Genomic DNA, 13728 nt, shown 5'->3' on the forward strand with positions numbered 1-13728 from the left:
AGTGTATAGCGTTGGTTGTGGTGGAGGTTTGTGCAAGGCACTGGATGAGTAAAGTGAGGAGTGAAGGGGGATTTGTATAGCCCATAATCTGGGCCAATAAACTGACTAGCAGGGGGTGTACACCGGATGGATGGTGCCCCTAACCGACCTGCCAGTCGCCCTGTCAGTGATTTCCTTCATGGCCTATACAGCGCCCATGTGCTGGGCACATCTGCTGCTGCTGCCAGGCCATTGTGCAGCCCTGCAGACCCCTCTGCTATGCCCTGATGCTGCCCAAGAGATGGTGCAATAACCAGTCCTAGGAGGCGCCTCAGATCCTTTATGTCTGTTGCAGATCCTCGCCTCTTTTGATGCCAGGTATGTGCTGATTATCCCTCCCCAGCCCCCTATCATCTACTACCCCCTTGTCCCCTCCAATGGGGAGCTCACAAGTGTGGACAGTGATTTCTAACAGAGCCCGGCCTCTTGGGGGTAAAACATAGCTGAAAATGAGTTAAAGCACCATAGGTGAGCCACAAATTCATCCCGTGTGGGCCCATCCACTCGTCCATCATGTGATACACCTGATCCTCCATCATGGCATCAAACATCGACGGGGTGTCCACTTCTCCAAACCTATGGAGGCAAACTGAAGACTTCAAAAAGGATGCCGTGGGAGCCGACCGCACTAATTCACCCACCTTTTCGGGGTTGCAGGATCAACACTATCAACTCTAGAGGCATGGGATACGAGTCCAGGATCTCAAGGTAGTTCCATGGTCCCAGCCTCTAGAAGTACCTTGGCGGAGGGAGTCTAGAGCTGGAAGCTGAGAGGTCGATCCTCCTCCCTTAGAAACCCGCGAAGAGACAGTGTCCTGGGCTACTGAAGCGAGGAAGAGGCTGGGGACAGGGCTTGGCCTTGCCCTTGCCTGAAAGTGGGGGTCAAGGCCGGGTCCAGAGGAAGCATAGGAGGAGGAAGAGGTGGGTGAACCTACTATAGTGGGGGGGAAGAGGCAGGGGGAGGAGGGGGGGCGGGTGACAAGGGTGATGATAGCGGGGGCGGACGGAGGAGGTGGAGGAGAAGAGCAAGGATGGGGGGAAGGGTCTAGAGGGAATAGAGGGCGAGTGGAAGGGATGTCAGCATGGCGAACAAGAGGCTCATTGCCGCGCGAGTGCCCGAGAGCTCTAGGCCTCCTTTTCTACAATCTGGTGAGGTGGGCGAGAGGAGCAGCAACACCGAAGCCTTAAAAGCTCCTATAACTTGCTGCTACTACGGAAGTACTTGGGTGCTCAGAGCCCCTGCTCCTCCGAGGGATCTGTTGGAGGAACAAAGGGCACGCTCGTCGGAGGTGACAGTCCCTTTTAAGGGGGGTCCCCTGACTGATCCTCTTGGGAGTGAGAGGCTGCATGCGCTCTCTTCCTGCGATTAGCACCTTCTCTATGGTTCTTCAAGGCCTTCAAGGCCCACTTGCTTGGTTTCTTTTTCCCCACCTTGGTCCGCTTTCCCTCGCAGGACTCAACCAAGGGGGTTCGGGACTCATGCTACTACTGCTGCTGTTGCTGCTGTTGGTGCCTTTGGGACCGCTGGGTCCTATGGTTCTAGGGCTTCCTATGTTGTCGCTGTCTATCTTGCGTGGGGGTGTGTGTGTGGGGGGGGGTGGAGGGGGGGACCTCTCGCTTAGTCTAAGCTAAGTGGCCCATCTGCCTACAACGAAGACACTGGCATGGTAACCCTGATAGCTCCAGTCTCTGTCAAAGCATTCCCCCCCTTGAGGGTCTCAAGGAGAACTATCTCTAGAAGGGATTCCGAGCTCTCTATGACCAACCGTAGGCGCAGGACTTCATCATTTGCCACAGCTCTCAGCTAAGGACAGTTGGCACAAGCCCTTAGACTTTGAGCTAAAAAGAAATGCCTAGAAGAAGGAAAAGGAGAAAAAAAAGTCACCAAAAAGCCTGCCACAACTAATGTAAACCACAGGCTGCAAGCTCTTCTCCGAGGAGTCTCAAAAGGGGCTCCGGAACTCAGGCTATACAGCAAAAAGCACACTGCTCCAAGGGCTCGGGAAAAAGGGGCTTCTAAAGAATGCTTGGGGACTGCAAAACGCAGCGTGAATTCCAAGGGGCTGCTTGTGCCGAAGCTCAACCAGAGCTCTGGAGAGCCCCAACTGACCCGAGACTGGTGGGAGTACTGGAAAACATCACGAACTGAAAGGGAGTCGTCTGGAAGACGCTCAACTAGGGGGGGCAGAAACCAGGTGCTGGAAGCACCTGGGAGCAGCCCAAAATGGGCTGCTGCTGCAAGGGAGTGCAGCACATATGCGCACTGAAAACCTGCAAGACCTCGAACAGAAGGAGGCCCCAAAAAATGAGCAGCAAGTTGCCGCCCAGGAGCCGCCTCGAACTTGCAGAAACTTTCAAACAGCCAGCTCCTAAATCCTTGACGAAATGGCGAAGTTCCAAGCCAAAAAAAACGAAATGCTAAAGGAGCCAAGAAGCTGCAGCAAGGCGAGGCTGAGGGGAATGAGAACGAGAGCAGAGGCAGAGGGGAAAGGAGAGGGCTAGGCAGGGGAGAACGTGCAGTGCGAAGGTGAGCAGTTGCCCACAACTCTCAAGCAAAGGGGTTCATTTCCTTTAGTACTTGATGTAGATAAATCGTGATTGAGAGTTCAGAGAAGAAGTCGGCATTAATGTTTGGGATGGAAGAGGAGCAAGCTGAGTAAGATGAAGGAGGCACCATGTCTTGAAAGGGAAGGAGGAGGGAGGTGACGCCCAAAAGCTACAGCAGCAAGCTAGTCGAATCATTGGATAGATGACAATGTGATGTGGAAATTTAACTATGTGAGACATGTATGTTTCTATATATGGAGGTGGAAGGATGGGATAAGCTAGGACACATTTTCTCCAGCATGAAAACTCGTTAATGCTATGGAGGGAGGAATGCTTACTATGTATGCTATGGGAAAGGCTGTATCTAGAAAATCTTCACATGCAATCCCTCTAGAATGCATCGGACATGACTCTAGGCTAGCCTAGAAGATGACTCCCATTTTGTGAGCCCCATCATCAGGGGAGGGAAGAGGCCAACTAGGAAGGTTAGTGTTTGGGACCGCCCTTGTGCACTGTAGAGCCAACCCTCAGGGACTTTTCAGGCAACCCTAACCGGCCAAAGGCCAACCAGGCATGGCCAATAATAGGGGGCACCTGTGGAGCACACACACTCAGTTAAGCTAGTCGCAGACTAGTTGGCCAGGCCCCTATGTTTTGTAGGACACATGACAGATCAGGACGACCTGGCAATCCTTTACAAGGTTGGGCTAGATCTGCCACTCCCCTCCACTGACAAAAGGAGTCCCAGCTCCTGTTTGCAAAAACCACTTTCAGCCTTCCACCTACCTGGTATTGTGCATCATGTATAAAGTACACTCAAGCAGCAAGGAGGGAGAAAAATACATGCAGCTAGCTGGCTTCCATGCTTAAGAGCAGCTCCCCATTCCCTGCATGATGAAGGCTCTCCCAAATTACCTTGTGTACTTGCATCTCATAATGATATATGCAGCAGATATTCCCCATGGGAGGGGGCCTCTGTTCGACCCAAATGCATTGTCTTAATTTCTCTCATGCATTCACAATTTCATCTCGTGCTTTTACTGGTAGCACAGAAGCATAGTTTCTTTTTCTGGGGATAATTGTGCAGGTGTTTGATAGGATTTCATTAATATTCCACATGCTTGTTACCAAAAGGCAGTTTAAAAGTCGTCCTTAAAATTGACGTTTTGTCGTAAAGAGAACATTGACTGTGGTTAGAAGGGATCCAACAATATGTGTTTCTTAAAGCAAAATCAAATGCTGGGATATTTATCAAAATATGATGTGGCTGATGAGGATATCATTCAAGATTTATCTGATCTCTTCAAGCTGAAACACTTCATTGAAAAAATTTGAACTAAAAATATTAATAAGGGGAGAAGAAATAGCAACATAGCTATCCCTAATGATTCGAAGGGAAATAGGAGTGACACAGAGGACTTTCTTGAGTGTTGTTTGTTATTGATGTGCAAACTGAGTCATTAGGATATTGATTTTGCCATAATTGTGGGCTTGTGACAGTGTGATCTTCTCAGAGACAAGGTGGTTCCCTACACCAAAGGACAAGAGCTTGCTTCCCTACACCAAAATACAAGAGCTTGCAGTGGACTTCAAATCTAGAATTTATGTGCCTTTCTTTGCCTTGTCCATATCAGAAAGTATATTACATGTGGCTACAGCAATCACAGAAAGATGCTTGTTTCTTTTCCTGTATCTTGTATTGTTGAGAGGGTGACAGCTGTTCGAGAGAGTGCTGAAAGCCAGCATCAGACAAAGGGAGTACAAACTCATAATGTTCCACTTCGAGAACAGGTTAACTGGTATCTGAATGAGAAGGAACGCTCAACATCCATGCCTGCTTCAATATGGCATAGGAGATTATTTGATTTCTTCAAAAAGGAAGAAAATGAATTGGACTTGGAGGTACACAGCATGAAAGAGAGCTTTATAAAAAGGGGCAATTTAAATTTTTTTGGGGTATGTAGCAAATTGAAATCATGGGCTACAAATGCATGCCCTCAGTCAACTGAGAACTCATCAGCCTGGAAAAAGCGTGCGCTTCAATTCATGGCCGCTTGTGTATTGATTTTTGGTTCAGATTTAAATGTGGAGCTGCAATGCAGGTACTAACTCCCTTTCAGAATATCTTGTATGCTGATGTCATGTACCTATGATTTTAAGGGCTAGATGCTGGATGTCTTACCAACCTTTAGAACTCCGGAAAGGGGTTATGCTCAAGTGCTACGAGTTTTTAGGTAGCTGTTGAGCTTGTTTTATTGGGGACCATATTGAATACACCATCTCCAAATTCTATAAAACCGATAAGTTGATTGAAAACTATTAAACAGAGGTCATGCAGTAACTATCTAAATAAACAATTATCCTTTGCCAAATATTGACAAACTTCCGCATCAGTGTTGCTGCAGCTGTGACAGATATGCAGCCATATGTCACAAATGTTAAAGATGCAGTGGAGTTGCTGCCTATACCTACAAACTTTCCTCCATTAAAAGACCTGGCGCTTCCCACATTTGAGAAGGTTAATAAGCTTATCCCTTCTCCCCCTTTGTCTTGAGGTTTGATACTGATTGTTGCTGGCTAATATGGTACTGCATTTAATATCCAGATGGATGCCATTTCAAACTGATTAAATGCACCCCAAAGAAACTATATTATGTAGTCAAGGTCAAGGAAATATCATTTAAGGGTCACATGCACAACACAAAACACCCACTAAATCACCATCTGTGACAACTTGACACAGGCCACTGTGAAACATGATGGAAATCGGCCCACACGAGGTTCCCTGATCATTACCCACTAGCTCGCCACCCTCTCTCAGCTACTGTACAGCCTTGGCATTGACCTCCTTTCTCTAAGCTCCTTTCATGTTCCTCTTTCTTTTCTGAACTCTTCTTCCTCCACCCTGCTCCAGCCGCTCCCCTTCTTGCTTTGTTGCTGGGTTGCCTTCTCTCCAGCCTGCCACCGCTCTTCGTTGCCTTGCTGTGGCACCTCATTTCAACCCTTTTTCCTCTCCTCGTACCGTGCAGATATCTGATAATATGCTTTAGAGCACTCCAACGCAATGTCTTTGATACATGCTCAACTGGATTACACTGTACTCAATATCTGGATGCATATTGCAGAGATAAATGAGGCATCCAACAGCCTGACTGTATATAACGGCATCAAATGGTTCATCTGTATCATGCACATGGACAGCCTCAGCCCAGGCTTCATTGAAATAGAAATGGGCTTGCAGTCCTGAAAACTGAACCTTTGTAACATTCCCTGTATATATTTGGATTCTTTGAGAACAATGCCCTCATTGGATTGCATAATTGAATGCCTAGATAGTAGTTTAACAGCCCCAAATCAGCCTTCTCAAGTGAAGCTTCAAGATCATTCTTGAAATCTGCAATTTTCTCTTCAATTGTGCCTGTGAGCATTATATCATCCACATAAAGGATGACAATCAACAAATCCCTTTTGTCCTTCTTGGCATATAGGATGCTTTTAGTTGGACAATTTTGTAGACCTTGACTAGTAAAATATTATGAATCTTCTCATACCAAGCTTGTGGGGCTTGTTCGAGTCCATAAAGTGCCTTATGCAGCTTGATACCTTTTCCTTCTGACAACATATGAAAACCTAAGGTTGACTCACATACACGTCTTCATGTAAGTCCCCATTGAGAAAGGCTATTTTGATGTCCAAGTGATGTACTTCCACCCAAAATGAGCAGCCAATGAAACACATTTAATGGTGGTCATCGTGGAAGTGGGGGATATAACAAGAAAAATCTCCTAAACAGGAACAACAAAAGTTGTTTGTGAAGGCTCAGCCTAATGGGATGTTTGGAGATACAATGTACAAAATGGGAAAAGACTTAGTGCTGTGAAGAGTGATTGGGAAGGCAGAGGCACACAAGTCATGGAATCTTGTCATGAGGATATCTTTGGGGGTAACTTTGCACATGAGAATACAGCCAAAGAGGTTTGGCAGCGGGGTGACTTTGGGTAAGTATGCATAGAGATATTCAAGAATGGTGTACCACTTGCCATACTTGTCAAGATTTTGGGAGAACATAGCTCAAACACCCCATTGGGTAGACACTGAACACATAATAGTGTTAATTTGCGGGTTGTGTGTGAATAAGCCAATGTAACTGGCTGCACATGTAAAAGACACTTTTATTTTGAACTTGAAAGACAAAGTTTTTTGCAGGGACTTATCAGGGAGATGATGAAATGCAATGTGGTTGTATCAGACTTCCAGAGCAAGGGTATCCAGTGTGTGGTCAAGTGAAATGTTTTTGGGGTCATGTAAAGTCAAGTCATGAAGGGTTTTTTTTTAATATTTTCCTGAGTCAATGTGCACTTGCCTCTACCATGCTCCCACTATGGGAACTATTTATCCAAATGCTACAGATTTTGTTACCAGGTGGGCTAAAGCTAAAGCAGTAGTGGACTGTAGTGCAAGCGGTGGTCAATTTCTGGTTGGAAAACATTTGTTCACGTTTTGGGTGCCCTCTTGAAATAGGGAGGGATCTTGAGCTGGCATTGACAGGGGAGATCTTACAGATCTTGCTATCGAAACGTTCTGTGAGAAACATAGGTTTTCTTCAGCATATCATCCTCAATGAAATGGTTTAGTGGAAGAGACAAGTGTGACACTATGCAATATCATTGTTAAGATGATTGAGACTAGTAGGAGTGAATGGGAGACGTGGTTGCCTACAACTTTGTGGGCATATCGCAGTACTCATAAGGTGGCCAAGGGTTTCATCTTGTTCCAACTAGTATATGGAATAGATGCTAGAAGAGAGTGCTTGCTAAGCCAATGCTCCCCGCAGCAGATGCTGCTGTGAAGGCAGCTTGCTGGTGAGGCACAAGACTCCTGTGATTCCACCCTCCTTTGCTGCTGTGTAGGCAGCCCCTTTAAAAGGCTTGTTGCTGTAGATTTGGACCCCCCTGCTGCAATATTGGTAGCTGAACTTGAAGCACCAGAACCTTGGAACAATGGAATGTCGAATGTGGAACGGATGCGTCAATTTTACGAGCAAAAACCTATGAGCAGGTTTATCCGAGCGTGTTTTTCAAGAGATTTTTAAAAATGTTTTTCTTTAGGAAACATGGTTTTTACACTTTTATTTTCACTAGAACTAGATCCCTTTATCATAAAAATATACAGACTAGTCACTCATTCATTTTTACACAACATAATTTTCTTATTTAGAGAGATCCCTTTGTACCCCTGTTATTACCTTAAAAAAGTGTTGATTCCTTTAAGAAACATTCCTCATAATCACTCTCAATGTAATAATACTATGCATATATAATTACTTATTAACACATTTATATCATATGGCAATATCTTTTTAGTGTTTTTATAGCATATTTATGGACATGTTTCTAAAGAAGTTTAAATTACTATAAATAAGTATTAACTTGGGCTTATATATCACTCTCATAAAATACATGTAATATTTAATATTATATATGAAAGATTTTCCAAAATATAACTCCATAGATGTGCTCAAATGGGGTGTTCCGATCAATTTGAGTGGCTGAATGACTATATTTGGACATTGGATATGAAAGTTATGTCACTTTTAAAAGTGCTGTCCAAGGTAGTTTCGCCAGCGAAACTACCTTGGGAGACTTGCTTCAAAGGGGTTTCGCTGGCGAAACTACCTGGATGGCTTGCTTCAATGAGTTTTCTTTGAAGAAACTCTTTCATGAAGATAGGTTGAGAGAGGGTTTTCAATGTCACCCCCTATTAAGTAAAAGTTGTAAGAAGGATCATAAGGGAATTTTCATAGAGAAGTCTACTCTACATGTGGGTTTCTTCAAAAGCCATCCCATTATGCTCTCACCATTCCTACAGATTTACCTAAAGATTTTTGTATAAAATAGGCATAGCTATAATACTTTGCATATTTCTAAGTGAAACTATGTTTTCTTCTGATCGATTTTTGCCATATTTATGCATAGTTGGAAGCTTTTTTTTTCCTTCGCTCGGACGCTCGGAAGATTTCGCTCAGAAAATGCTCGTCCCCATGTGGAACAATGGAACAATGCCCCCTTCGGGGGCCCTTTTATAGGGCTGGAGCAGCCCAAAAACCTGACTTTCCTACAGACTGGCCCAATCCACTCTGTAGATCTTCTGCACCCACCAACCTCTATGTGGAGAAAAATATATACAGATTTTATCCTATCACCGTCTAACTGCTACATGGCATCTACACAGGTCCAGCCTGTTTCTTGTGCTGTTCATGTTGCTTATGCTGCCTACATGTCAGATTGTATGCTGCCCATGTAGCAGCCTTGCACACCAACCCAAATGTTCCCCCATGGCAGCTCCTTTCCTTGCCCACATGGCATCTCTGTATCCCAGTTGGTGCACCTCCCCCATGCTCTCCTCACTTGGGGCTTGCAGATGGGGACGTGACCTACCAAACTCAAACAGCCCCTCTCACAGAGACATCGTAGGCCAATCCCCACCTGTCAATGTAGATGCTCCATAAGCTCCCATGGAGAAACACTTCGGAACAAGTCGGAGTCGTGCTTGCTCATTGGTCTTTCAACCCAGAGCTTGTGTTCATCTGTGCAATCCCGGCAATACCACAGGTGGCACCACCATCTTAGTTAGAGCTTGCCAGTGATCTTGAGAACTCCTGGTGCAACCATCATCTAGCTATCCCCCTCATAATCAATGAACAATGTGGAGTCTTCCAAGCACATCCCTCCCGAGGTTGGTTTCAACCCGTCTCCACTCTGGCAAAGTCGGATTAGCCAAGTAACCAACCTGAGCAATGAGGCCCCAATGGTTGATCAACTCAGATCTCCCAGCCCAATTTTATCTCCAGAGAACCTGGACCATGAGCTCTTGATGAGCTCTTAAGTAGGTAATCTTCTAGTTTCAGCATACTACTTCCACTTGTAGATGTCCTTGTCTCCACCATGAAGGTTTCAACAAGTTCGCTATATCCATCTTGAAGCAACCTGCATCCGAGCTTCAAAGAAGCATCAAGTCTTTCCTCTTTGCCCTCCAGGAAGTCTCACCTCCAATCTCTCACAAGTTGAGAAACATGAAGCAAAGAATCTACCTAGAGCATTCTACTAAGGTTTGAATGTATACGTAAAGAACACATATACCCATAGGTTGATCCACTTCTTGCTAGCTTTGGAAACTAGCCATGTACCTCATGGAGGCAATCACGGCTTCCATGTGTAATCCTTCAATCTTTTCTTTAGTATCCCTACTTTCATCTGACCTTGACTCCTGAGGTCCTTTGAAAGAGACCTCCCTTATGCAAGTGATACCAACTACACACGTAGAGCCATCGGAGCACACTTTGTTGCCCACCTTCACAAAGGTTGTTGATTCCCAGACCATCTTTCAATATCTGGCACACAAATTGAAGTTCCAAGATCTGCATATTTTACCTTGGCAACACTTGGAGTTGTTATCAAGGAAAGATCCTCGGTGACTACCACGTTTGGTGTCATATTTGACTCTTCCGATTCTTGATTGGACAATGACTCCTTTTGATCAACCTTCTTCCCACAATCCTTTGCAAAGTGTCTTGGCTGGTGGCAGTAGAAGCAGCTCTTTTGGCTCTTTCTCTTATTCTTGTTGTCACCTTCAAATGTGTCCCCATCATCCTCAGACTTGTCTTTCTTCTAGGATTGCTATCGCGAGGCTTGCCCTTGCCTATGCATTTGATCTTGTCTTTGACATTAAAGGCATTGCCATTGGATCCGTCATATTTGTTCTCACGAGCTTCTTCCTGTAGAAGCAAAGGCACTGGCTCCTTGAAAGTCACTTGTGCTGACCACTACCCTGCAATCATGGTAGTGACAAACCCTTTGTAGCTCCTAGGAATAATGCCAAGTAAAGGAGGCTAGCCATCCTTGGCGAATCTGACTTTTGGCCAATTGCGGAGAGTTGATCCCTCACCACCTTCATCTTGGTGATGTGCTTCTAAACTGAGTCCCCCTCATCCATGTGCATGATGCTACACAACTCTATCTCAAGGTTGAGAATCGTTGCATCATTGTTCACCTCAAACATGTCGTTTAGAGTGGTTCAAAGCTGAATGTGCGGGAGGACTGAATCTATAGTCGTGCCAATCATAGTGGCAAGGGCCTCTGCATCACACAATTTCCAATCCCTCACTACAACAAGATCTGCCGATGTCACCATTCCAACCACATTTGTGGTAGCCTTTGGTTTTCGTTCCGCTTCTATAGTGATTTCCTAACTCATCGGAATCTCCAAATGGCTTTGGATCTTCATCTCCACAATGGCTAGTTACTTCCGTCAAGCTTACCTAATTCTCGAAAGTTAGGCATGGATAGTCTAGTAGCTACCATGACAAGGAAATCAATGCTTAGGGAGTGTACACATGTCCGAATCTTAGTCATCTTACTTCTTGCAAGGCCACATATCCTTTAGACTAGAAGTCAATTTCTATGAGTTTGAATCTAGATCTTCCTTTCCTAAGGTTCTCGCCTTTGAGCTCCCAACAATTGTGAATCTCCTTTAGGGATCTTATGCCATGTAAAAAGAGGGTAGAGGTTGCTTGGTACAGCCAATGCTCTCGTGATTCCTTGTTGCTATGTAGGCATCACATTTTGAAGACTTGTTGTTGTAGATCTGGATCTCCTTGCTGCAGTGTTGGCAGCTCAACGTGAGGCACCAGAACCCTGGAACAACAGAATGTGGAATGCCCCCTTTGGGAGCCCTTTTATAGGGCTCTAGCAGCCCAAAAATACCCTACGAAACTTTTTATGGAGTGGTCTAGATGGCACAACTGATGTTACAGCCAGGGTGGCTTGGGAGACCTTGATTCTTCCTACAAGAGAAGGGGGTTTGAATATCATCGACCCAGATCTATAGTGCAGAGCTTTACTCTGCAAGTTCGTTGTGAGAGGGCTTATGCCAGGACAAGAGCCTTGGAAGGATTTTTTTATCAGATGCATACAGTCTCGCACGCCCACTTCAGGAGAGGATTGGACACACAGTACTAGATGGGTTTTCACCAGAGTCCACCTCAAGTCTCCCTCTTCCCCTCTTATGGTTGCTATCCTGAAAGCATGGGCCAGCTTCAGGAGTACTCTTCACAGGATTCCCCCATCCACCCGTGAAGAGATTGAAAGGCAGCCTATCATGTGGAATGACTGGATTTTGGATGAGCTTGGCAGACCACTTGGAGCTTCTCCTTACATGCAGTGGCCAAGATGGGAGAGGGGCCCTGCATCTACAGTGGGAGCATGGAAAGCCTTCAGGAAGCTTCCTGCAAACCAACAGGCCTAGATGGTTCTTAATCTCAGAGGGAGTGCAGGGAGAGTCCAACAGATTGATGCAGCCTTGCCCTTGGATTGGGTGGACACAGATGACATGCCTATTACTTGCTCCACCTGGATGGGGCATTTTCCAGATTGGGAGTTCCTTTACAGGTGATTGCTTTTCTTGACCCACATGAGGATGCCTTAGTTTTTGATGTTTCTTCGGGGGGCAGGCTGTCCAGATCCACAAATGATATCTTGTTGGAGGTACCGTTTCAGCTAGTCAGGATAGTGGGCTTCATGGAGCATGGCTCTCTTTCACAGTGGTACTTGGATCCTAACCCACTTCTCCTCGCCCTTGGCTCATGGAGGCTGTGGCTCTATGGAGGTGTCCCAATTAAGTTTTTGCAGTGGGACCCTGGGGAATGGGAATGGATAGATGAAGGGCACCGAGAGAAGGGCATCCCCTTCTTTCGTTACACGGTCAGTAATGCCAGGAAATTCCAGCTCAGCTCTAGGGGTTGGAAGCCTACCAAAGCTCCTCATTGGGAGAACTTTTAGATTTCTGTTGACTTGCAGAGAATTTTTTGGCAGAGGCTCTGGAAATCCCACCGGAATAGAAAAATCACTCTCTTCTTTTGGCTTTTTATTCATGGTGGGATAGCAGTGAACCATTGGAGATCCAAGTTTGGAGCTGACCCTTCTTGCCCTCGCTGCCTTTCTGCTTTGGAGACAATACAGCACTGCCTATGGGATTGCAGACAGGCGAGAATCATATGGAAGGGGATTGCAAGACTTTTCAGCACTTTTGTTCGCCTACCTTTCTATATGACTTGGGGATCAGTGGCTTGGCTTACTCTTTCAGGGCCCCAGGTATTTTTTGAGAGACTTGACTCCTCTTGGGCTCTTCACATCCGACAACACCTTGTGGAGTCGTGCTCTCTAGAGGATGTTCCGGCCACTCTTTTCAGGGCTGCTCACTCCTCGGTCGACTCTCCATTGGAGATCCTAGCTAGCATTGTAGCATGGCACATTTGGAGAGCCAGATGCACTGAGGATTTGGAGGGTTCTCAGGTTCACCCTTCTTAGATCTTGGCCAGTACTTGGACAGATACGATACACACTCTGATGGCCATTTGGGCGACCATGCAAGGATCATCTCGAGCAGACTCCTCCAGGAGAGTTACTTTTCTCAGAGATTGGAGAGACTCTCCCTTCTTTGTTGAGACTTCTACAGGGTTGAGATGGCATTTTCAGCCTCAGCCTTGGTTTCTTTCTACCTCATTCCTCTAAGGTGTTTTTATTACATGCTTAGCATGGTGTATTTTCGCACAGAGCTTGCTCTACCGGGTTTCTTTCTTACTTAATAGAAGTCTCTTTTTTGGAAAAAAAAAAAAAAAAAACCCTACCCTCTGATAGATTGGCCTGACCTAGTCTGCAGATATGCACCCAACCGACTTGTTCCCAAGCCTTTACTACCTGCAGACTTGCCCTTGGCACCTTTGAATGCCCTGTTCTGACTCTGCAGACTTCGCCTAATTGCCACATGGCAGTTGCATAGGTCCAGCCTGTTTCTTGTGCTGTTCATGTTGCTTATGCTGCCCACTGGCAGATTGCACGGTGCCCATGCCCTGCACACCAACACAAATGTGCCTATGTGGCAGCTCCTTTCCTTTGCCCACATGGCATCTCTAAATCCCAGTTGATACACCTCCCCCATGCGCTCCTCATTGGGGGCTCACAGATGGGGAGGTGACCTACCAAACTCCTCTCTCATCGACACATCCTAGGCCAATCCCCACACAGCGAGTGTAGATGCTCCATTAGCTGCCATGGAGAAGCCCTTTGAAACAAGTTAGAGTCATCG

The 13728-nt window shown here is 45.9% G+C and overlaps 1 protein-coding gene across 3 annotated transcripts in view; it reads left to right on the plus strand.

Annotated features, from left to right (window-relative positions):
• LOC147893752 (uncharacterized) overlaps positions 1-13728 on the plus strand; it is a 222335-nt gene that overhangs the window by 26606 nt on the left and 182001 nt on the right. For all 3 annotated transcript variants that reach the window (XM_087386150.1, XM_087386151.1, XM_087386152.1), the window contains exons 2-3: positions 4087-4688; positions 4981-5104. In XM_087386150.1, the coding sequence (XP_087242276.1) occupies positions 4258-4688; positions 4981-5104 (555 nt within the window). In that variant the 5' untranslated portion in view covers positions 4087-4257. The remainder of the gene's footprint in view (positions 1-4086; positions 4689-4980; positions 5105-13728) is intronic.

Source organism: Dipteris shenzhenensis, chromosome 15 (assembly GCF_047967505.1).
Source record: "Dipteris shenzhenensis isolate YYH24624 ecotype China chromosome 15, Dip_SZ_1.0, whole genome shotgun sequence".
NCBI classification, from domain to species: Eukaryota; Viridiplantae; Streptophyta; class Polypodiopsida; order Gleicheniales; family Dipteridaceae; genus Dipteris; species Dipteris shenzhenensis.